Source organism: Enoplosus armatus, chromosome 6 (assembly GCF_043641665.1).
Source record: "Enoplosus armatus isolate fEnoArm2 chromosome 6, fEnoArm2.hap1, whole genome shotgun sequence".
In the NCBI taxonomy this organism is placed as follows: domain Eukaryota; kingdom Metazoa; phylum Chordata; class Actinopteri; order Centrarchiformes; family Enoplosidae; genus Enoplosus; species Enoplosus armatus.
This window is the reverse complement of record NC_092185.1, coordinates 8822249-8845147: the sequence shown is the minus strand read 5'-3', so window position 1 is coordinate 8845147 and position 22899 is coordinate 8822249. Positions and strand designations below refer to the sequence as shown.

At 43.5% G+C, this 22899-nt stretch overlaps 1 protein-coding gene across 3 annotated transcripts; it reads right to left on the bottom strand.

The window, feature by feature from the left end:
* Positions 1-3814: 3814 nt before the first annotated feature.
* grm3 (glutamate receptor, metabotropic 3) lies at positions 3815-22352 on the bottom strand. Of its 3 annotated transcripts, XM_070908005.1 has the most exons (12): positions 22038-22271; positions 20618-20761; positions 16823-17092; positions 15958-16332; positions 15720-15918; positions 8462-8692; positions 8154-8343; positions 7700-8009; positions 7395-7588; positions 6975-7107; positions 5049-5226; positions 3815-3891 (listed from the first exon to the last, which is right to left on the bottom strand). In XM_070908005.1, exons 1-12 carry the CDS (start codon positions 22200-22202, stop codon positions 3815-3817), a joined length of 2466 nt encoding a protein of 821 aa, XP_070764106.1. In that variant the 5' UTR covers positions 22203-22271. The 3 variants fall into 3 exon arrangements, with proteins under 3 accessions (XP_070764106.1, XP_070764105.1, XP_070764104.1); XM_070908004.1 differs by having other exon boundaries at positions 3815-3881; positions 5045-5226; positions 15720-16332; positions 22038-22352; XM_070908003.1 differs by having other exon boundaries at positions 15720-16332; positions 22038-22352.
* Positions 22353-22899: the final 547 nt, after the last annotated feature.

Below are 22899 nucleotides of genomic sequence, written 5' to 3'. Positions count from 1 at the left end.
TCTTTCAACATTTGCCAACACACGCTATGAATAGAGCCCGTGTGTGTGAAAGTGGTGGTGAGGGGCTGTTAATGCTGCTGAAGAGACGACTCTATCTACACTTGCATCCGACATTTAGATTTCAGTTGAGATCTATAGATCTCTGCGCACAGACACACTGAACTGCTTTTTCTGAGCAGGACAGACGAGACATAGAAGGACGAGCGGACACCAGCTGTTTGCTTGTTGTTATTTATTATGATGTCATCACAGCCTTTTTATTGCACGTATCATAAACATGGAACTATTGCTTTGCGATTGGCCAGTTCCAGAGTCCAGCTTGACCTCAGCTTCATGTTGCTGCAGAGATCCTGTCTTGTTTCAAAGCCTAGAGGCCAAGGACACATTCTGTTGTAAAGCGGGGGGCTACAGCACAGAGACCTTTGTAGAGCACATGGCAGTTGGCAGAGGCTGAATAGGGGAAAAATGTCGGTAGTGGATGGCTTGCTGTTTGAAAGGGATATTCATGAGTAAAGGCAATTAAGAAAGCCACAGTGAGAGTTAGTGGGTACATGAGATGACACGCTGAGTGTAGTGTAGTGAGAAAGGTGATGTATTTCAAAGTGATACATTTTCTTTATATCCGAGTCCCATTTTCATTTTCCACCTCCTTTATCTACCTTCCCCTTATCCCTTTTCCAACCTCCTCAAGGCCCCCTCGTTGGCATGTGCTTCAGTGGGCTCCCAGATCTGAGTGCTTCAGTTTAAGTGTGGGCTACCAATCTGTTGGTCTGGCTTAGATGGTCTTGGCTGAGACCAACTCAGCAGCAAGTTTCACACATAGTGTAGGAGATGAGGCGGACAATGGGGGCTGGGGGAAAGGTTGAAGAGGGTGAGGCGGATTGAGAGAGAGGGGGTCAGAGGAAGAGTGTGAGACCGTTGTCCGAGACTAGTCCCTGGACTAAATGAGAGGAGAATCAGGGTTAAGTGCTCTATTTGTGCGGCCATTAAAAGCTGGGAGTAGAGTACTGGGCCTTGCTGAGCCAAATCTCATCAGTCACTGCCAATTTGAATCAGCACCAGCAACCCGTTTTTCCTCTTTCTATTCCACTTCTTTCGTCCTCCCTCACCCCTCCTCCCACCCTCCTCTCCATGCAGACAAATAGACATTCCGGCAGCGGATGTGGCGGTGGTTGTCCATAGCAACCTGCCATGCGGGGTGTATCTTGTGGGAGCAGGACCACTGAGTGAATGGCTAAGCCTTCTGCTAACAAAGACTTGTGAATCTCTGAGATGCTTTGAGCTTCCACAGAAGCGCTGTGACTTCTGGGCTGTGGGAGTGCTTTACATAATCCAGCAGCAGCTCCCCTCTGCTCTGCCACATCGCTCTCTCCTCCTGCTCTCTGCACCTAACACACAAACACGCCCCAATCTAGGTCGGCTCGTCTTTGCGCATTCCTCTAAAATTCTTTCAATCTATCATTCAGTGTGATAATCACAGGGTGCTGTTGGAGACCGGCTGTCTAAAGGTGTACGCCGGTCAAGAGCTGAATGTTCAACAGTTCTGCCTGTACCTGCTGTATGAATTTTAACATGAAGAAAGTAGATTTCAAATGCTTGTCTGGGGAAGCGAATAAGTGATACTGATCACATCTTTTGTTAGAAATATAACAGTCACACTTTATTTTAGACAGCATATTATAGTACGTAACCATTTATCAGTTTATTAATAATTTACTACCGTCCTAAATGCAATAAATTCTTGCATGAGAAGCCACTCTTTAAAATGAAATATGCTGTACTGCTAATTTAGTCCACTAATTTAGGCGATGTAGATTTTATTATAAAAACTTTATTCATATGTTTTTTTTCATTGAATCCCCCAACTCATAGCTGTCACTCAGCAGAGAGGCCGTCATATTTCCAGCCACAAACAGAGAGCTCGATGGGTATGGGTGTTTTGATAAATGTTACGTATGTTATGTATATGAGATCTGCTCTAACATCCTTTTTTGTTAGATGGGATCTGCCAGCAGCTGACATTGTGTGCTCTGCTTCCTCTCGTGAGCCTCTCTGGGACTGCCGAAGCCAGCTGCTCCACTGTGCCTCTCAACGTCAACACATTTAACACAGACATGTAAACTGCACACTTCAATAAGTCGACGAGTCAACGACTTCATCTTAATGGTATGTGAGCTTCTCTTCCCCTTCCTTCTTTCAGCGGAGCCGCTAAGCTGTAAAAAATATAACGTAAAATCAGTGTGATGGGTGTTTATAAGAAATATCCATTTCATGTTTTTTTAATCACAGACTGGAGAAAGAAGGGGGGGTAGAGAAAGTCATTTCAACCTAAGGATTCCTCAGATTCGCTGTTTCAACACTTCAGGTAAACAATCAATGGCAGAAGGCTTGGTAGGGAATAAAACTAACTGGCATAGTGTTGCCCTGAAATGTGTACTCTATACTGGGGTCACTTTTACATTTACCAAACAAGGATCTGCAGCTGGTAATGTAAAACTGATATCTTACAACCTCTACGTGGAGCACTATCAAACATACATTAAGGCACATAGCCATATTTAAAACATCACCACATACTGTATCTATGGGGCACAAAACCAAAAGCTACCACTCCCCTGTAGTTGGAAAAATTCAACATGTGCTCAGCAAGGCACACAGTTTCCCTCCATTAGTGTTTAAGTCATTTGTGTTTGAGCACAAATTCATAATTACTGGGTAAGACGCCAGTTTGTTTTTGCTGACAGAACTATTGCAGCACTGTCTGCATTGACAGTTTTGAAATGCATGTGTTGTACTAAATCTTTTCAGCCCTGCTATTAGTTATTATTATTAGTCCATTACAGCAGTCCTCTCAAGACACGGCAGTTTGAGAGTGGGAGTGGACATACTGTTGCTTTGGTGAACACATGTCTGGAACTATGGCCATTTAGATAAAGGGATTCCATGATTAGAAATAGAAAAATTAACATTTGTATCAAAAGCAAAACATATTTTCCTGCAAAATACAGCCACAATGGGATCTTCATACGGATCTAGGATGCAAAGCGAATCTATCAAGATGTGAGTAGATCAATTCTCAAATTGGAAGCTGTGTTCTGGCACAGTGTAACTGCAAGTCGATGAGTTTGATGTTTTTTTTTGTACATGTCCGTTCCAGCCAGCTTATACTATCTGGTTTATCCTTTTTGCCCACATTCATTCTAGGGTTACAAGACTGTCAACATTGTGCTGTTTGAACCATCAGTAGTATAATATACAAATGTACAGATACACAATAGAAATGCATACATAATTGGTTATTACAATGAGACCTACAAAAAAGCATGAGAATAAAAAGTCTGTGGGGTATTGCAGGTGAGGCAAGCAGAGCCACAAATGTGCATCCAGACTGAGGGACACACACCCTCCTACCATGATCAAGCGCATGTCTATTTACACCGCATCATAACAAAGCTATCAAAAACAAAGGCTCCAAAAATTCCTCCTAAAAACTTTTTTTGTTCTTTTGTTTCTCTACTTACAACAATGTCGATTCCATGTATGTACATCCCTAGAAAATAATTTAATTATAGTTACACACTTTCTACATTTATGAAACAATACAGTTCTAGTCCACAAGGAAGGTTGTCTGTTTGTTTGTTTGTTTGTTTGTTTGTTTGTTTGTGCGCGTATTTGTGTGTATGTATACATATGTATATGTCTGTGTGTGAGTGTATACAGTGTGTGTATGAGGTGGGGAATGATGTTTGAGGAGGATAATGTTCATGGATTGGCTAACAGTCGCAGGGGCAGATTTAGAGAGTGGACTGGGTGGTCACAGAGAGGACGTAGTGGAGTCAACGATTTCTCTCCCGTTGCACACGGTTGGGACGTGGTGGGTGCTGACAGAAGCTAGAAAAAGAGATAGAACAAGAGAGAAGAAGATAATTAGATAGAAAGACAGAAATCAAGCATTCTTAGACGTTAGATAACCGCTCATAAAAGCCTTCCTCAGGTGATGATTAGCTACAGTATAGAAAGCTTGAAGAGTGTGACATAAATGACTCAAATGTCATTAAGACGTCATCAAGGCATCAAGATATGGTTGCTAGATGACACTGGCTGTTTAGCCATGGTGCACACCTGTGCAGGTAACAAACAAACTGCACGGCCTCTTGTTGATATTTGAGTCAGAGCAGCGGAAAACCACAACAGCCTGAAGTTAGTACTGAAACAAGCAAAGAGCAAATGTAATTTGAAGTAGAGCAGCATTTTTCTTTATGATACAAGCACAATGTAGGTTCAACGCAACAATCCAACAACAATGAACGGCATAACTAAGTCTGTATTTCGCAGTGTATTTGTGTTTCTGATGTATCTAACAACAATCTAACAATACAAACAAGCCATTTAATGTCTAAGCTAAAGCTAACACTAAAATATGAGTGGTGATGTAAATGCAAACCTAACTTAATAGTAATAAATATAGTATCACTGCCATGACTTTACAAGTCATTTGTAAAAACCTGCCTGGAATTGCACCCAGCCCTTTGATGATCTTTTTTTTGAGTCCAATTAAGCAATGTGGTTTTGAATGTATTCTTGGGTGCCATGTGTGCTACATATATGGTTAATATATACATATTTTTAGTTGTCAGTTAGTTAAAAATTCCAGTCACTTCTTGGGGGCATGCTTCTCATCTCGTTTTACCGTTCAATACTGCAGCTCTGTCAACAGGATGCCATTCTTTACAGTCTAACTAGCTCATGATTGAACCTGTCAATCATACATTACTGTGAAGGTAACACCTTTGGATTAATAGTGGTCCATATTTGGAGACTTCTTAAGAGTTCTGTAGCTCTATAGGAACCAAATATATACAAATACAGAAAACAAACACCTAGATACTTTAAAATTCAAGATTTTTTATCCCCTATTGCAAAAGTGACTGTTCTGCTGAATACTGAATGCTGAAAACGCCCATTTGACAGAGGCATTAAAAAAACACCAAGAGAGTGCTGCTTCAAACCCTGTCTCTTTAAAAATGAGGTAACTGCATGTAACCTACCGTGAGATGCGTAAGTGGTGGCAGCCCCACTGACACTGAAGCGATTGAGGTTGAGCCGGTGGCTGGTCACATTCTTCTGGGGCTGGAACATGATGATGTGGACCTTGGGAGCGAACATACAGCCCAGGACCACAAAGCCACTCAGACTGACTGAGATACACATGGTAGTGGTCTGAACCTGCAGAGAAAAAAAGAAAAGGAAAAAAGGACGAGACAGTAATTAGTAGCCAGACTTTGATGGATAAATCTTATGCTAATGTGGTTGGAAGTAATTGCCGTTAAGCGCTAATTTGATGATAATAATCTGTAATAATGAACATTTTTCAAAGGCACTTTTTGGACGTGTATTACAAAGTGCTTAACAGAAAATAAAACAATAATAAATGAAAGTCAATTCGATAAACAGTAGATATATTTAGAGCATAAAAATGCCTAAAGTAATTAACCAATCTCTGTATGTACACAGAGCCAATGAGGCCTGTAAAAAGAATATAACTCTTTATTGGCAGACTTTGTTACCTTGCAACAGTCCAGAGGTTAACAATTACAGGATGGATCAATAAAAGACTTAATAAACAGAGACCACAGAGGCCAAACTTAACGGTATGTCAGTGGTAGCTTTGGCTTCATTCTCTGCGATTTATTGCAAAAAATCAATGCTAAATACAATCTTAGGTATACTGTAGGTCTGGAGAGGTGTATGCTGTATGTGCCTTTCAGGTTGCCATATCACTGCGGTGTCTAACTTTGTGTGGCTGAAAAGTGTTAGAGAGGGTTACAGGGTTGAATAACAGCAACTCACAGTACAATCACAGTACTGTACAGAGAAGCACATCAGTAATCAACCCTTCAACATCTCCACAGTGTGTGTGTACATACTTTTGTGTGTGTGAGTGGGTGGTTGTGCATTTTGGTGATGTTATGCCTCTACTGGACTAATCTTAAAGTCAGATTACAAGGCCGAAGAAATGCTTATTTCCAGGGAGAGATAGAGAGAGAGAGGGTAGTGAGAAAGTGAGCTGTTTTCTACAGGGATCAAATGAGCAGCCCTGGCATCAGCACTCCTCTCTTATGCCCTTTGATACAGTGCACTGTGTGTGTGTGTGTGTGTGTGTGTGTGTGTGGGGAAGTGTGTGCTTAAGGTGTGTGTATGCTTAAGATTTGTATGGATCAGGTGAACACTCACTCCCCTTTCTGTTAAATCTGGACGTTTGTCAGCAGTTTGACGGAGCCTGTCTGTTGGCCACCCCAATACTGCAGAGCTGGGACATTTGCTACAAGGATTAGAAATTGTTTAAGTTGCCACTACACCTGTGTAGTCACTGTTTTGTTACGAGTGTGCTTGTATTAAGTAACACAAAACTGCTGATGCAGTTACATTTTAGACACCCCCCTCCTATTTGAGGATAAAAAAACTGGTCCCCAGAAGGTAAATCATTAAATTTTGGGGCTAAAGGAATAATCCAACATTTCGGGGGATACGTTTTCTTGCTGAGAGCTAGATGAAGTAAATATGAAGCTACAGCCAGCAGCCAACTGACATGGCATAAACAGGACAAGAAAACGTTTGGCACATAACCCCCATAAACACTTCTGCAGGCAGGCAGATTTTATCAGCAGTTTACTCCTGTTTCCCCGTTTACAGTCTTTATGCTAAGCTATGTTAGCCAGCTGCTGGCGGTAGCTTCATATTTAGCGTACAGACATGAAAGTGGTATCGATGCTCTAATCTAACTCTTGGCAAGAAAGATAAAGCCGAAATGTTGAACTTCTCCGTCAAGATTGTGGTTACATTTGGTTGGGTTGGGACTGGTCATGTAGCAGTTATGGATAGCATCAGGGTTACTCAACAAGAAATGAAGGTAGGTCAATGCAATGTCTAAAAGAGACAAGAATTTGTGTGTATGTGTGTGTTCAAGAAGATACCCTGTAGTCACTGGATGTAACGTAGAAGATGGGAAGAAAGGCCAGCCAAATTATACAGGTGGTGTACATGGTGAATCCAATAAACTTGGCCTCGTTGAAGTTCTCGGGGCACTTCCTGGTCTTGAAGGCATACCTAGAAGAAGACAATCATATTTCTGATCAGACAGACACCATCTGGAAAAAAACTGACACCTACTTTACTGAAATTATTGATGATATGAAAACAAAACTTCTTAAATTGAAAGAGCCCATCACAATTGTTGCACAGCAAAATGTAACAAGGTTTTTTCCAGGTGTGCATGAAAACATGCCACCAAAACACAGCAAACAAAGTGCCCAGGATGGGGAACATAAAGCACTTTAGATGGAACCTTTTATGTACTCATCATGACAAATCAAAATGCTTTATGACACACTTACACAGTACACAGGATGACCAGGAGCACGTCATATCCCAGTGACAGCAGCATGCTGGAGTCGCGTACGTTACACTTGAGAATGACAGTCTGACGTCGCTCTGGCAACGTGAAGCGCCGTGTCCCGGGAACCTCCAGCAGCAGCCACACTGACACCATCACTAACTGGACGGAGATTAAACTCAGACAGATGAACACCTGAAAAAGAAGGGAGGAGAGGTAGGTAAGGTCATCGAGACCCACTGTCTGTCTGTCCATCCAGCCATCTGACTGATGCAGATGGATGGACATGATGCTGCAATCACTCACCTGAGAGGACGGGCTAATGAAGCGTGGCCTCACTGCACCCGCTCCATCTTTCACGCCATTGAAAATCCTGGCGATTCTGTTGGTTTTGGTAAGGAGGGCGGAGTAGCAGACAGCAAATGACGTGCCCAGGCCGAGGCGCCGCAGCGCACAGATGGCAGGAGAAGGTTTGGCCAAGAAGAGGAAAGTCATGGCGTAGGACATGAAGACTCCCGAGAGGAGGATGTAACATAACTCTCTGCCTGAAGCTTTCACCAGCGGTGTGTGGTTGTGTCTGATAAACACCCAGAACACCAGACCGGTGCACATGAACCTGTGCACAGGGGAGAAGTTATGCAGCCAAACAGACAAGAACTTTCATGAAGTCATCGTTTTGATACGTGCTTATATGCTATTACACAAGTAGGTCGGAGCTATATATTTAACAAAATATATGACAATAACCAGCAAATCTCACCCTACACAGGCGATGGTAATTGGACCAATGGCCCAGGCATCTTCCCACATAATATAGTCTTCAGGAAGGTCGTAACAGGACGTCAGGTCATCAGTGGGCCACTGGCCAGGAGCACAGGGCGAGCAGGTGAACTCATCAGCCAGGTATTCATGAGGCTCACAGGCTGTGCAGATCCAGCAGCAGTACTCACCTGGGAAACAGGAATATAAACAGCAGAGTGACAGTCTGAGATTTTTCAAAAGGCACTGCTGCTTGGTATGGTATGTCGCTATGACAAAAAAGAGCATTGTTGAAATTCAGTCTCCTACCTGCCTGCATTTTCTTCATCTCATTGCGTTCACAGGGGTCGCTGCACTGCGAGGTGGGCACCACCTCTCTGGGCCAGTGAATCAGATCGCTGCTCAGACTCAGAATCTCTGCCCATTCACCTACTGGCACGTAACCGTAACGATCGGCAGAACGCTGGTAGCTGAAGATGTTGTATCGGCCCACGCCGTCCCCCTGGGAATCAAACTTCACTGCTGTCTCACTGCCTGGGGCTGGAGGGGGTGAGAGGAGACAAAGAGAGGAAAATAAAGTGATAAGACGAGTGGAAAAAGGAGATTAAAGCTAAACAATCACAAACAAGCATCTCATTGATGTCTCATTGATGCCTCTTAAAAGCAGCAGTGGGGACAGAGACAATACGCCATGGTCAGTTAAGCCTTAGGAGTCCAGAACAGACAGTGAAGGGCATTACAATAGTGTTTTCATTACTGAAAGCCAGCCAGTTACAAAAGTATTTGCTAAGAGGCTATAAATGCCTGGTATGCTTGGTGATGTCTGTGTGTATCAATGGCCTCCCATCCTTCCCTAAGGTCACATAGGGACAGAAATGCTGCTCTAAATTCCGATCTGACAAAGTTTATTACCAAATGCATCATTAACAAACTGCCCATAAAGTCATATAGGCATGAAAGCAGAGGACTGCATCTCTGGGCAGTGCTATAGCTACCCACACATTGATAGAATTAGCCTCTGGGTCTCTTATGTGAGGGAGGTACACTGCTGAAACTGCCAAATTGGTTTGTACACAAGTTGTTATGAAAGGATTACCATCTACCCTGAGGATGTGGGAATAGAAGAGATTGTAAAATTGGCAGGATGCTGAAACCATTTTTAAAAAAATACCGATGGAAAGAAGCAGCCATGGACTGGGAGTAACTTCTTGATGCGTTACAGGAAGTGTTGGACCTGGCAGTGCTGACACTTGGTCGTTTTGACACAGACAAAGTGCATGTCACTCCTACACTGCCACTTCTGTCCGTACAGCAGAGCAATCAACTCTGTGCTGCTGACACACTGTACAGGGCTGAGTGTTATACGCTGCTGCCTCCCCTGTCAAATGATGATGTGGCTGGGGATAGTTCAGCGTACGCTGGGTTTATAAAGCATCACTCTTCAATGTATAACAAGGCTCTTGGTCTTCAGTGCACAGCAGCATTGATGATACTGCGCTGCCTTCCTCATATCTCTGTGTCATTGGGTAAGAAATCACCGGACTAATTCTTTCTCCAAACGTACAGTTTAGGATCAGTGGAATTAATCTAAACACATATGGCTGAAAAGTGTGTATGTCTGTGTGAGGATGTGCGTGCACACACGCCTGTGGAAGCTCCATTAGGTTTCACTTTACAGTGTGATGGTTAAGGTATTGCTCTGAGCGCTGTGGGAGGCTGTGCTGACTGAACCAAAGCTCTGACCCTGCTGTTAGTGGCGCGTGTGTGTGTGTGAATGTGTGTGTGTGTGTATGTGCTTGCAACACTGACAAGGGCTAAAGCTGTGCTATTGTTGTGAAAGCACAGTGTGTTCAGAGAAGAATGGCGTGTCAGATGGCAGCAGAGGGGGTTAGGGTTTATGAAATCCATAAATCACAGAGACAGCACAACCTTCTATCTTTCTCCTCTCTCTCTGTCACAGGAAATTCCAAGTGTCAAGTCTTCTTTGGATTTTGGGGCTAAATGTTTAGGTGACAGCTAAATGAAAATGATTTCAATAAGAAGGCTCTGATAATATCTTCAGACGGAGAAGAGATATGAATCCATTATACTGCAAGTTGGCAGATAATAAAGTCTGCTAATAACACTGAGCAATAAGACAAGCCGGGCCTCCTCCTCTTAGACACCCATACACACTCACAGAAACACTTTGCCACTAGCTAATTATCATAACTGCACCTTATTAGGACCTTAGATGTGTGCTGAAGCCTAATTAGCTGTATGTGGTAATTACGTGTAATACAGACTGAGGAGATAACGGCATTAGCCTACAGACCCATTTGAGGACGCTGTATTGTCCTTGACTTTCCTCTAACAGATCACAGTCAGAGAAAAATAGACTCAGAGGACTGGTGATTCCTCCCTATAACCAACATCAGCGACCTTGCTGACGTGACAGAGCGGCTTATCAGGAAATTGTATGAGGGTGCAAGTTAGAGCTGGCGAAGGCCACCAAGACTCCTTTGGTGACTGCAGAGAGCTGAGACACGCAGCCCTTGACTGATGGATGCCACTCTCTCCCCTGAACACTGTCCTGGGCTGAATTTAAAAGTCTGGTGAGCTCAAAGTTCCAGTGGCAAGTTTACTATGTTCACCATCTCAGTTTAGCTTGTTAGCGTAGTAACACTTGCTAATTAGCACTGAACACAAAGTACAGCTAATGGGAATGTCAACAGTTTTGCAGGTATTTGGTCATAAACCAAAGTGAGTATAGGGCGAATTTAAAAATGTAAAATATTGATTGTGCTAGATGAAGTTAATAGTTAAGGGATCACGAAAGTTATTGCAATTCAACCTGAGCAGAACATGAATGTCTGTGCCAAATTTAATGGCAATTCATCCAGTAGTTGGTTAGAGGAAAAGTCAGGAGGATTCACTCTCCACACAAACCACGAATGTCTGAACAAAATGTCACGACAATCCATCCAATAGGTGTTGAGATATTTCAGTCTGGACTGGTGGGCCGACCGACCGACGGACAGACAGAGTGACATTGCCATCCAGCATGTTTCTGTGTGATTTTGATGAAACATGAACCGAACCAATTAAATAATTCAAATAACTGAATTTGGGGACTGCACGTGCTGTGTCTTAACACATACTATGACAAAGCTTAAGCCCTAAAAGAGTGATGATTGATGATTCTGTGTGACCTCATCCATACATCCACTTCCCGCTGGCCCAGTCCAGTCCAGCTGAGACCCACAGAAGGCTAAGCCCTCAGCACTACTTGCAGCTGTGAGTGACTTTCCTTGCATGTGAGGTGTCGCCAGCATCCAACGGTGGACCATGTCTTCTCAAGTACATTCTCCCCAATTGATAAATTTACATGTTTAGACTCCTCAAAACAAAGAGCAACTGTGAATATACTTCATTGCACTGTCAACCAAAATCTGCTCTTCATCTTCGTTCATCTTCAACCAGCTAGGGCCAAAGAATATAATATATATAACATAACACATTAAGAAAACAAATAACAGTAGAAAAAAGCTAATAAAGTTAGGTGAGACTCCCGTTGTAAAGCAGCCTAACCAGATCCTTAATTTTTGTGAGATACTTTAGCATTCCCGCTAACTCGAGAAACACCTTATTATTCTAGCTTAATTAGAAGCATGGTGAAAACAGGCTTTTCATTCAGAAGCTGTGAAATTAATTATGTTCTCGGCCATGTCGGGCTAAAGCGAAGCCCAAGGGGGATTGTGGGTATTAAAGGCAGGGAGAGAGAGAAGAGTCAAAGGGGCTTGGGAGGAATAAGTAGGAATAAGTAATCTGAAAGTGGAGAGAGAGAGAGGTATAAAGACAAGAGAGGGTGAATATTTTCTTTGTGTGAGCGTGTGACGCAAAATTCAAAAGCTGGCTGTTGATTAGTTGCTGGCTAGGGAATTGAGAATTGTATTTCCAAGCATCAATTCACCTGAATCCCGGATTTAAGCTTGAGAAAAGAAAACCCTGCATATAGGTCCATGCACAAATGCACATCTGTTCCAGGTAAAATATAAAGATGCAACGGCTGTGCATGCTAATGGTGTGGCCAAGCTCTCTTGTCCCTCTTTTCCTTCCTTCAGAGGGTTGATGACCTTACACATCTGTGCCCCACAGAGACTCACACACACACTCATACAGACACACACACACACACACACACACACACACATGCACACACATCCCTGAGCATATACAGATATGCACTCACATGTCACAAACGCACACACAGACAGATCACATTAGCTATATTTGTTCTCCCTGCGGATTCGGTCCCCGGGGACAGAGGCGCTGCCTGGGCTACGGACCAACAGGCCACAGGGGAACAGTGGACAGATAGGGTGGAGAGAAGGAAGTCTAGAACAAGGGAGAGAAATGTATAAGAGTAAAGGTGCAGCAGCAGAGAGCTGAGGCTTGACTGAAAGAAAGGTGGTGAGATAGAGGAGACAAAAGAGAGAAACGGCAGGCCGAAAGCAGGAGGTGCTGGGAGGGAGGATGAGCCAAGAGACAAGATAAGGGCAAAGAAAGGAGGGAAGTGACAAGGGAGAAGAGGGAGAAGAATACGAGAAAAAAAGAGAGGAGATAGCAAAAGAGAAAAGCAAGAAACTGATGTGACGGCCGCAGAGATATAGGTGGATGAAGGAAAGCCTTTAGACGGAGAAATCAATAGAGAAAAGGTGAAGGATGGATGGAGGGATGAGCAAAGTGAAGGAGTGGAGGAACAGACCGGCACAGAGAGGCGGTGGAGGCAGGAGAGCAACCTTGTGAAGTCTGAGTGGGATGTGCTGTTTTTGAATGTAGAGAGAGAGTAGGACACTTTCTGGGTGAGAAAGAGAATGGAGACAGAGAGAGATGGAGTGACGAAGAGTGAGAGAAAGACAGACGAAAAAAGACAGAGAGACACAGAGAGACACAGAGAGAGACAGAGACAGAAAGACAGAGGAACTGTGCGAAGAGAAAATGAGGGAGAGAAGGAGTGAAGGTTGTTCTCTAGCATCTAAACGTTGCAGTAAGCTCTCTGCTCAATATGGCCCTGAAGGCACACCGCCTCTGCTAACACAGACATATCACACACACACACACATTCACGCACACACACACACACACGCACACACACACACACACACACACACACGCACACGCACACACACACACACAAAAGCGCAGAGAAGGGGGAATATCACATCTATCACCACTATTTGAACAGAAGACTGCGTGCATGTGTGTATATACTGATATGTTTGCTGCAGATCGGGGAGGTGGGTGGGTGGGAGTTGAATGATGGCTTTGAGAAGTGTGTGGGTTGGGGGTGTCTGCAATTTCATGCTGTAAAAAAAAAACAAGCATTTCAAGCTGCCTCTTTGTAAAAAAGCTGACTGTTTTGCACGTGTTTGTGTATGTGTCTCTTGTGCAAACGTACGTGTGCCTTTTGTGTTCGAAGTATGTAGCGAGGCCTCATAAAAATGCACAAATGTGCCCCTGTGTCTATTACTAGATGGTAGGGAGCAGTTCCCATGATCTACCAGATCACTTCAACAATTGGCAATAGTGTCGGCTTCATTACCATAGCAACTAGCGCGATGAGACTAGATGAAGAGAGCGGCATATGAAAACACACTCCTAACCACACAACATACTGCCTCAGTGCTGCACATACGCTGTCAGTAACACACAACAAAATCAGCCACAGTTAAAGACACAGCCCGCTGTGTTGTGAAGGTAAAGTTAAGGACAGGTGATAGTAATTCAGTGTGTTCGAAAGTATGAAGATATACGTGAGATCAAACTTTGATGCAATGTAAAGGGTGAATAATGAACATGCATGTGTGTGTGTAAGAGAAAGAGATGGGGGAGAAAGATAGAGAGTGCTGAACAGTGTTGGTTTTCCGTCTGCTACAGTTCAGACTGAGAGCACTGCGGATGGTGATGCTGCAGTATTTATACCCCACATTCAACCTCAACTCACCTCAGCTCCTTCCTTATATACTGTAGATGGAAAGAGATGTATATGTACAGCAGTGTGAGTGCGTCATCCGGGGGTTAAACCAACAACTCAAAAACAAACACTGCCACAGTTCCCAGTTTAACTGTGCCGCCACCTTCAACACCCTCAACGTCTTCACAGATTCTTTGAATGCATTTCTTTTACCGATACAGTTGTTTGTCATGCTGTCACCACTGTCACTGACACTGAGCTGTAAAGAACGCAAGATCCTTGTACATGCTGTTACTCTTTCCCTGCTGCAGAGTAAAGACCTGTGCCTCATGGACATACATCAGTAGTGGAAAGAACTGTGGCAGGGTGGGGGGGGGAGTGGGAGAGGAGAATGTAAGAGAGAAAGATGATCAGACATAGACATGTAGGGAAGTCACAGTGGGATTAACACCTCCTCTCCTCTCCAACTTACTCCACAGCGTTTTTAAACTTTCTATGTGTGAATCTGCATATCTTTTCCATCCCTCACTGTATGCATCCTATAAGGGAGTGGTTATCATCCCTGCCAACCGGAGGCTGCGACTGCAATCGCCTTGACTATTTCCTCTCTCTCTCTCCTTCCCTCTCTATCTTACTCATACTCTTCCTCTCTCTTCCCTTCTTTCTGTCTCCCTCCTCTCAGGCAGAAATGCTCCAAGTCCTTTGATTTGTAGCAGAAATGAAGATGGGGAATTTCAAAGAGAATCCTCTTCTTCTGCTGACGCACGCTGTCCCACTCCGGCATTGCCTCATTGCTCCCTTGTTCCTTCCCTCCATCCCTCCCTATCTATTTTCCTCTCTTACTCCCTTTTTACCTTACCCCAAACTCTCTTTGCTCATTTTAGTCTGCTTGTCAGTCTTATCTGTAAGCTTCCGTCCCCCTCCCTCCATATGTGATGCCGTTCTTTCGTCCTCCATCCATCCCTCCTGCTCTCTCCCCAGCGTCCCGTGGCAAAGCTGCCGTGTTAGTGCTGTTTGTTTGGCTGTTTTGATGTCTGCTCCTGGTCACGGTTGGTGGAGGAATAAGCACCTCTAAACCTGTGTCAGTCCCCGAGACACAGCAGTTTATTTATAACGCTTCCTTTGTACGCCATCTGTCAGTCAAGCCGATCCTCTGTCTCTTCTCTCCCAACTCTACGGAGACTGACAGACAGACCGGCAGCCCGCTATAGGAGCTATTATAACACACACAATCTCATTAGTGCAAGAGAGAAGAATATGGCTGACGGATTAACTGCAGCCCTCATTCCTCAAAGCAACTTTGTAGTGTCGTATCAATTACGCATGGGTAATAGGTGTCAATGGCAGGCTGGCTCTGACAATACATAGCAATTAAGCAGATTTGTCTCAGTACTTTTTATGTTCTGTGGTTTGGCTGCTTTGGCTGAGGAGAAGGACAACATCCCTGTGTTGTTCATGAGAGGACTGTTAACGAGACACACCACTCACATTCTTGTCTGTTCCTTGCTTTCATTCTCCTTTCCTCCCCAACTTCCTCTCAAACATTCACTTCTCGTCACTCTTCTTCCACCTTGAACACCTTATCTGGGACTCTTGCTCCAGCTTTCTTACCTGTGAAGCTGACATTAAGGATGTAATCCCTGTAGAGTCTGCGCCCATCCAATGCCTTCATGCTATCGCACAGTTTGGTGGTGTTGAAGCACAGGCTCCGTTGCATATTATGGAGGGCATAAGCCATGGCGTACACTGCGTTCACCACGAACATGATCTTGGACTCTGGTTCAAAGTTATTCTTGTCCATTGACAAGTCCTTGTCACACGGTGGGAGAGGCGTCTCTCCCAATCCAACACCTCCTCCTGTTCCTCCGCCAGCCAAGGAGCACTGGAATCGCTGCTCCCAGAATTCCCTGTACCAGGGATTACGGTGGTTTTTGACCGGGTTCAGGCTGAGGAAGTAGCGGTTGAATTCTGGCACGGGATTGGCTGCCAGCTCAAGTGTAATGGCTCCTTCAGCTGTGACCTCATTTCCCTTGACAATGCTTTCCTGTGCACCCCAGCCATCGCTGGCCACCCATATGAAGGAGGTGTTAAGCCTGGCGGCAGCTGCCAGCAGCTCTCTGGCATCGTCGCTCCGCAGGAAGAGGACGGCCACGCGGGCATTGGGCTTTTGGAGGAGCTGACGGATCACAGCTTCATAGGACTTCTTAGCATTAGAACGCCCCACCTGGACAGAAAAGGGTCATGAATGTAATGACAAATGTACTGTAAATGCTCCTTCTACTCCCAAATAGCTTTGCGGCCCATATTTGTGATTATTTATCACCATCATTCATAGGAATAAAAGCAAAAAAAACAGCTTCTATACTTCCATCTCGCACCATCATGCATCCCCGTAGCAAATGAGATGAAAAATGTGACTGTGAAAGTACCCAGGATGAGTTCTTGGAGATAAGCTTTCATTTTCTGGCTCACAACTGATAACACCAGTGTAATATAAACCCCATTTGTGTGTAAGACAAGATAAGACATGGAAACAAACTTTTATAAGCTCACAAATGTAGTGCCCCACTCATTGTTACTGGTGCAGCTTCAGGCCATACATCAGTGTGACACTGCTGATTAAAGTTTGGGTTTTTTGGTATCTGGCTTTGAGCAATGGCTGCTTATATCCAGAAATTAACTCATATTCTATTGTTTTCTATTCCATGCCTTACCTTCTCTGAAGTGGCGATACAGATGTTCCTCATGCGCGCCTCTTGTTCAAAGGCCTCTATACCGGTTTCACCGTAATCACCCTCCGATGCCACAGTGGACACGTACGTCCAGTTGAAGAACCGGAGGATCTCGGCCATGGCTTTGGCCTGGTAAAAGTCAGGGGGCACTGTGCGGGCGAAGTAATCATAGCGGGTCTTATCACTGAGCTTGGCACTAGTCGAAGCATAGCTTATCTGAGGAATCTGGAAGAGTCTGAGAAGATTGGCAACCTGAGGAGAGAGAGACAGTAAAATGAGACATAAATCAGGTGAAATAATTCCAAACCTACTCTTGTAAAATTAAACTATGACAACTTTTTAATGAATTGCAGGAACTTAACATTGATTGTTAACATTTTTTTCAGGATTATCCAGCACATGGAGATATGAAATGATAAGGTAATATTTTGCTAAAGGTTTTGTTTCAGAATAATCACTGTAATTTAGATTTATAGAGAGACACATACATTTTAGGTAGAGAGACTAACAACATTCTCTGTACATGACCTTAAAGGATAATAATTTTATTCTGAAAGAGTCCTTTTGATTTCATGTTGCTTGTGTTTGATTTTACTGAGTCTTATTGTATTCTGTCCCATTAACCTCTGATTTATTTACGTAAACATATATAAAAAGTATTTTATATAAAGTAGGAGTTCCAGCCAAAAGTTACAGCAGCGAGGGTACGCAGTTTGAAAGCACATGGCATCAGTTAGGCCTGCGGTGTGGAACTACATTAAACTCAAGACTGAATGCAGTCAAGCATCAAGCTACTTGTAGTGTTTACAATGCAAATGTTTTGAGTGGTGGCAGCAACAGTGCCAATTACTGTACAATTAATTTAATAGGACACTTGAAAGAAGCATACAAGTGCACAGAGAGAGAGTGGGAAACTGGAGGATACGCCGAAGAAGTGGTGAAGTGTCTCAAAAACAAAAACAGACAATTTTTGTGTGTATTACACTGGATGAAAAACCTCTCAGTGAAAAATGTGGATTTCACTAAGAGCCACACTGGAATTACGAGCATTTCTTGGGCTTTTTGACTTCAACCGATAGTGACAGGAAAGGTGGGAGAGAAGGGGGATGACATGCAGTAAATGCCTTTCGTATATGGGACACCCTCTCTACCAGGTGAGCTACAGGGTGTTAGCTAGAATTAACCCTTTCTCTGGTATCCGCTATCAATGATGTGTCCACCCCTTGGATTTTGGTTTCTGACAGATTCAGTTCATATCTGCTGGGTATACTGGGTATTCCACACATTAGAAAGTGAATTAAATAGTGGTTTAGTTTGTAGAAGCCACCTGCCTCTAATATGGTCCAAAGGGGCAAAGGGAGACTAAAAAAGTCAAACTTAAAACAATATGCAACACTCACTGGAAAAAAAACATCAGTGTCTTTTTAAAAGATGATTCTTGGTATCTGGCAAGTAAAGATGTCTGCCTAAGGACTGTCAGCCAGCAGAGAAAATCATGTGTGTAGTTATTGCCAAAACATATCAAATACAATATTATTAACTGCAATAAACCACAGCTATTTCAAGACATGCAGAGGAAGTGTTGTTGTGTAAGAGGGTTTCTTAAAATGGTCTGTATTGGAGAGCAGATCTCCATGTGTGTCAACCTCTTCAAGTATTGAAGGTTTGATCAAAAATGATTGGCACGTTGACAAAAACTTGGAAATAAGACCCACAAAAAATAATTGGAATGATCCTAAATGTATTTTTTCATCAAAGGAAAAATTAGAACATATTTAGAGGGTTGCTACTGATAGGAATTGCTTCATGCATAACGTGATTATTTGAAGATAAAAGACAATGCAGCAAGTGCAGGCATATATACACAGGGAGAGACACAAAATAGCACACACACACACACACACACACACACACACACACACACACACACACACACAGAGGTTCAATAAATCACTGACTCATGCATTAGTGATGGACATCATCTGGGGTCTACTGATGTCCATATAATATTCCCTTTTACTGTTGATTGGGGTTCGGTCATGTTCTCTTCATTACAATTTTAGTCACAGATGCCAACACAGTGGAAATATAATTGCTACACATTCTCGTGCGCACTAAGACATGTAAACATATACAATCAAACATGCACACACATGCAAATAAACACAAACTACACAGCCATTCTGTTGGCGCCTCAGTTTAATCCTTTTAGAGCGCATCACTCTGGGCTTTTCTATATTTCATTCATAGCTCAGTTGATGAGCTGTTTTGACAACATGTCAGAATCTCATTAGACTAATAATGTAGAAGATTAGAAAACACACACATATATACATATACTGATGTGTGCGCAAGGACATATCGACACATACACAAACACCTGACGCACACGCGCGTGCACACACACACACACACACACGCATGGATTGCTGCTTGTAGTACTTCAGGCAGGTTTTATGGTTTTAAGATGGCAGTTGACTTAAATGTCAGGGAAGGTCACGCTGCAAAATGTAACCGCATTGCTCCATTACCTGCCACTGAACAATGACTACAGCCAGCTAAGAGGCCTGTCTGTAGGGACACGGAGAGTTTACTCTGTTAGTGAAAGCTGCTGCCTTCCTGTGAGAGAGAGGGGAAGGGAGATGTACTGTAGGAATGGGTTGAATATGAGAGACGAGTAGAAAAAAAAATGAAAGGGAAGGAGGAAAAAATTGGTGCAGTGGAGGGCTGCTGTGTGTTTTCTGCTTGGAATGCAAGTCACACACACGCACACAGACACACAGAGTCACATACACACACATGTGCGGACGGTGGGGAGGAATGATGCCTGCTATGTAAATGCCTTCAAAACATTGGAGTTTAGTTGTGCATGGTTAAACATTAAATAATTCCCTATTACTTTTGGAAGCAACAGACAGACTGGCCAAGTAGAGAGGCATGAAGAAATAGCGGGATTAGCTTCACTGGCACGAGATCAGAAAGCTGAGCACAGTTTCGGGTCTCGTAAACAGTGCTGCCCTCGGAAAAGACAGGTAAAAACAACAGCAACGGCAACAAAGGGCAACAAGAATGAGCTGCAAGAAAACAAGGGGTAATTATGTGTGATGAAGGACAAGAGACAGAGCAGATGTGTTAACAATGGCTGCCCCAGGAAGGAGGAGGAGGAGGAGGAGAAGAAGGGGGCTGAGGTCAGCATACACAGAGCTCTCCCCAAATAGCCGCGAGGGGTGCCTCTGAATGCATATAAAGAAGAAGAGAAAAAAAAGAGAAGTAGGCAGTGATGAGAGGGAAGAGAGATTTAAGGGACAGAAAAAAAAGAGAAATACATAAAATGGGAGAGAGAGAGAGAGAAAAAGAGAGGGTGAGAAAGAGAAGACAGAGAGACAGTTGCAGAGATTAGGGATTTAAGGACTGATAGGAGGATGCTTTTGTGCAGTCACAGAGGAGTAAAGGAGAAGGAGGTTTTATGCTAAACTATGCAAATTACCCAGCTCTGTGACAAGAGCTACAAGAGCTGGGGAGACACACAAGAACACACCAATGGAAGACTTGATTCTAAGAAAAAAGTACACACACACACACACATGCAGTGGCACAGACATGGACACACTTGCACTGGCATGTCACTGGAAGTCAGCTTTTTGCACATTTGGTCATGGTACTTGTGCAAGGACGAGCGACAGATGATGAGAAGAAGCCACCAAGGACGTTAAAGTTAGCTGATGATGAAGAAATGTGTTAGTATAAATACTCCTACACCTGCGTGCGGTGTGTTACCTGTATGGAGACGCTGCTGAAGGATCCACCTATGACTCCGGCGATTGCGAGTGGGCTGTCGTCCTGCAGAGCGTAAGATCCGTCTGGACAGATGAACTCTGTGTCGTCCACCTTGGTGAGGGAGGCTCTTACGAACTCCAGAGCCTAGGTAACACGCCCACATAGATGTTTTGTATCAAATGCTGCGCAACATAGTGGGTACCATATGGTATATATTATCTATTTATTCTTAATCAGCCTTTGAAACACTTTCAATTGTGGTATAAGAATTATGCAACATAAATAAAGACTGATTGACAGTTTCTTATAATGCAAAATCTTTTTGAAGGGACTATAAAAATCCATTGGTTTAAACTAGGGGCTCTTAAATGCTTTCTGTACAGGGTACAAATTACAAATGAACTCCTCTGAGACCGAAGCACATTATAACATATTGCTGTTCTATTGGACAAACAGCCAATGAACCTGCAACCCATTTAGGGAAACCAAACGTCAAGAATCCAGGGTTTATACAATCAGTCAAAGAGCCTATTGTATAAGATCACTAGATGCATCATCCCTAAATAGCTCAGCAATAAAATACAATATATTTTTTGAAGATAACAATCCCTGAGGGAAAGTGCTGTCTTTTTTTTTTATATATCCGGCTCATTTCCCTCATCTCAAATAGCTTCAATCTCTATTTTTCATCAAGCATTTGCTGTTATCATTTGAGGCAAGATCCCTTAGCCGTGGTGGATAAAATAGAATTTCGAGGTACATTTACTTTACCTGAATATTACCTTTTAATGAGGAAATATAGTTTTACTTGATTTAAAATGGAAACACCGCACTTTTATCTTTTACTTCTGACACCACTTACTTTGAGAGCAACTTTTTAAACATGAAATGTAGCAAAAGTTCAAGTCGCCCGGCAGCACAAGAGAACAAACAGCTAATTAAACAAACTGAACTGAACTGTGCTGTATCTGAAAAGTTGTATCAGCATTCACAGTTCAATGCAGATATAACTGAACACTCCACAGACTGTCTTGGAGAGCAAATGCTCTAACTTGGGTATTATTACAGTGATGTACTTCTAGTCTTACTTTTGTTGAGAATTTGATCACTTTCATCACTGTCATATACATAGACAGAAATGTAGCACATAATAGTTAATAATTATTTTATTGCAAGTAGTCAAACAAATACAAGAACAGCTAAAAATACTGTTCAAAGAACACAAAACTAACTATCAAAGTGGTTTCTTGTAATTTGGTAACTTACCAATGATATGTCTTGGGCACGTATGTTTGCAAAAGCCATATTTTAGTGTCAAAGAAACAGCATCTTGTGCAAAAAACTGTATTTAAATACTGTCTGGAACCATCTCCCATTGAGAAACATGCATAGTTTATGTACTGTGACCGTGCTCACCCACCTGCTCTAGTGCATAGGTGTCTCTGGAGCAGGTGTCCAGGATGTGGACCCCAAGGGAGACCCCAGGCAGCAAAGTGTTGTCCATATTGATTCTGTCTATGGCAAACAGCATGGCCTCCAGCCTCTGGATCCCTCTGTCCTCGTTCACACGCCCACACTCCTCCATCCCAGCACCTTTCTCGTGCACCGGGAACAGGCCGCCAAGCACCAGATCTCCCTCGATGCGGATCTCCCGGCGGGTTGTGGGCGGGTCTCCGACAGAGAGCAAGACACCCCGACACATCATGACCAAGACTAGAGCAGGAATGCGGACCATGTTGGGCTGAGGGGGGGGGCTAGGATTGTCAAAATGTGAGGAGAGGCTTGACAGAGAGTGATGCAGAGGGAGGTGGGGGGCTGAAGGTGAAGGTTAGGGGTGAGGGGTTGAGGGTGAGGTGTACAGTGCGCGGTGGGGTCGAGTCAAGCAGTGGTCGTAGGTGCTTGGGTCGGTTTGTGGCCCATGAAACGGTCAGGGAGAGCTGAATTGGACCACACATGGAGGGGCACACCATCTGGACATCAGTCCTGCTTAGAGAAGAAGAGGAAGAGCAGAGGAGAGGAGAAGAGATATAACTCAAGTCAATCCACGTACCATAGGACAAATCAGAAAGCTGTCAGGAGCTGCACGATGTTGTGTTACTATAAAGTATAAAGACAGCAAAGTAGACCTTTAGTGGAGTTTGGGGACAGTGTTAACAAGGGCTCAAAGTTGTTTCCGCTTCACAGCCAGGCCATGACTAAAAGGGATATGGAATTGTTTGGATATTGTACCCCCACTGTTCTCCAACCCCTCCCCTCCCTTACATCACCCAGTAAACTTTCTT

Coding starts and splice junctions, on each gene's coding strand:
- grm3 (XM_070908003.1), bottom strand. CDS start 22,352: ATGGTCCGCATTCCTGCTCTAGTCTTGGTCATGATGTGTCGGGGTGTC. Junction 16,333..16,822: donor GTATCGCCACTTCAGAGAAG/GTAAGGCATGGA, acceptor TTTTCTGTCCAG/GTGGGGCGTTCTAATGCTAA. Junction 8,010..8,153: donor ATTACCATCGCCTGTGTAGG/GTGAGATTTGCT, acceptor CCCTGTGCACAG/GTTCATGTGCACCGGTCTGG.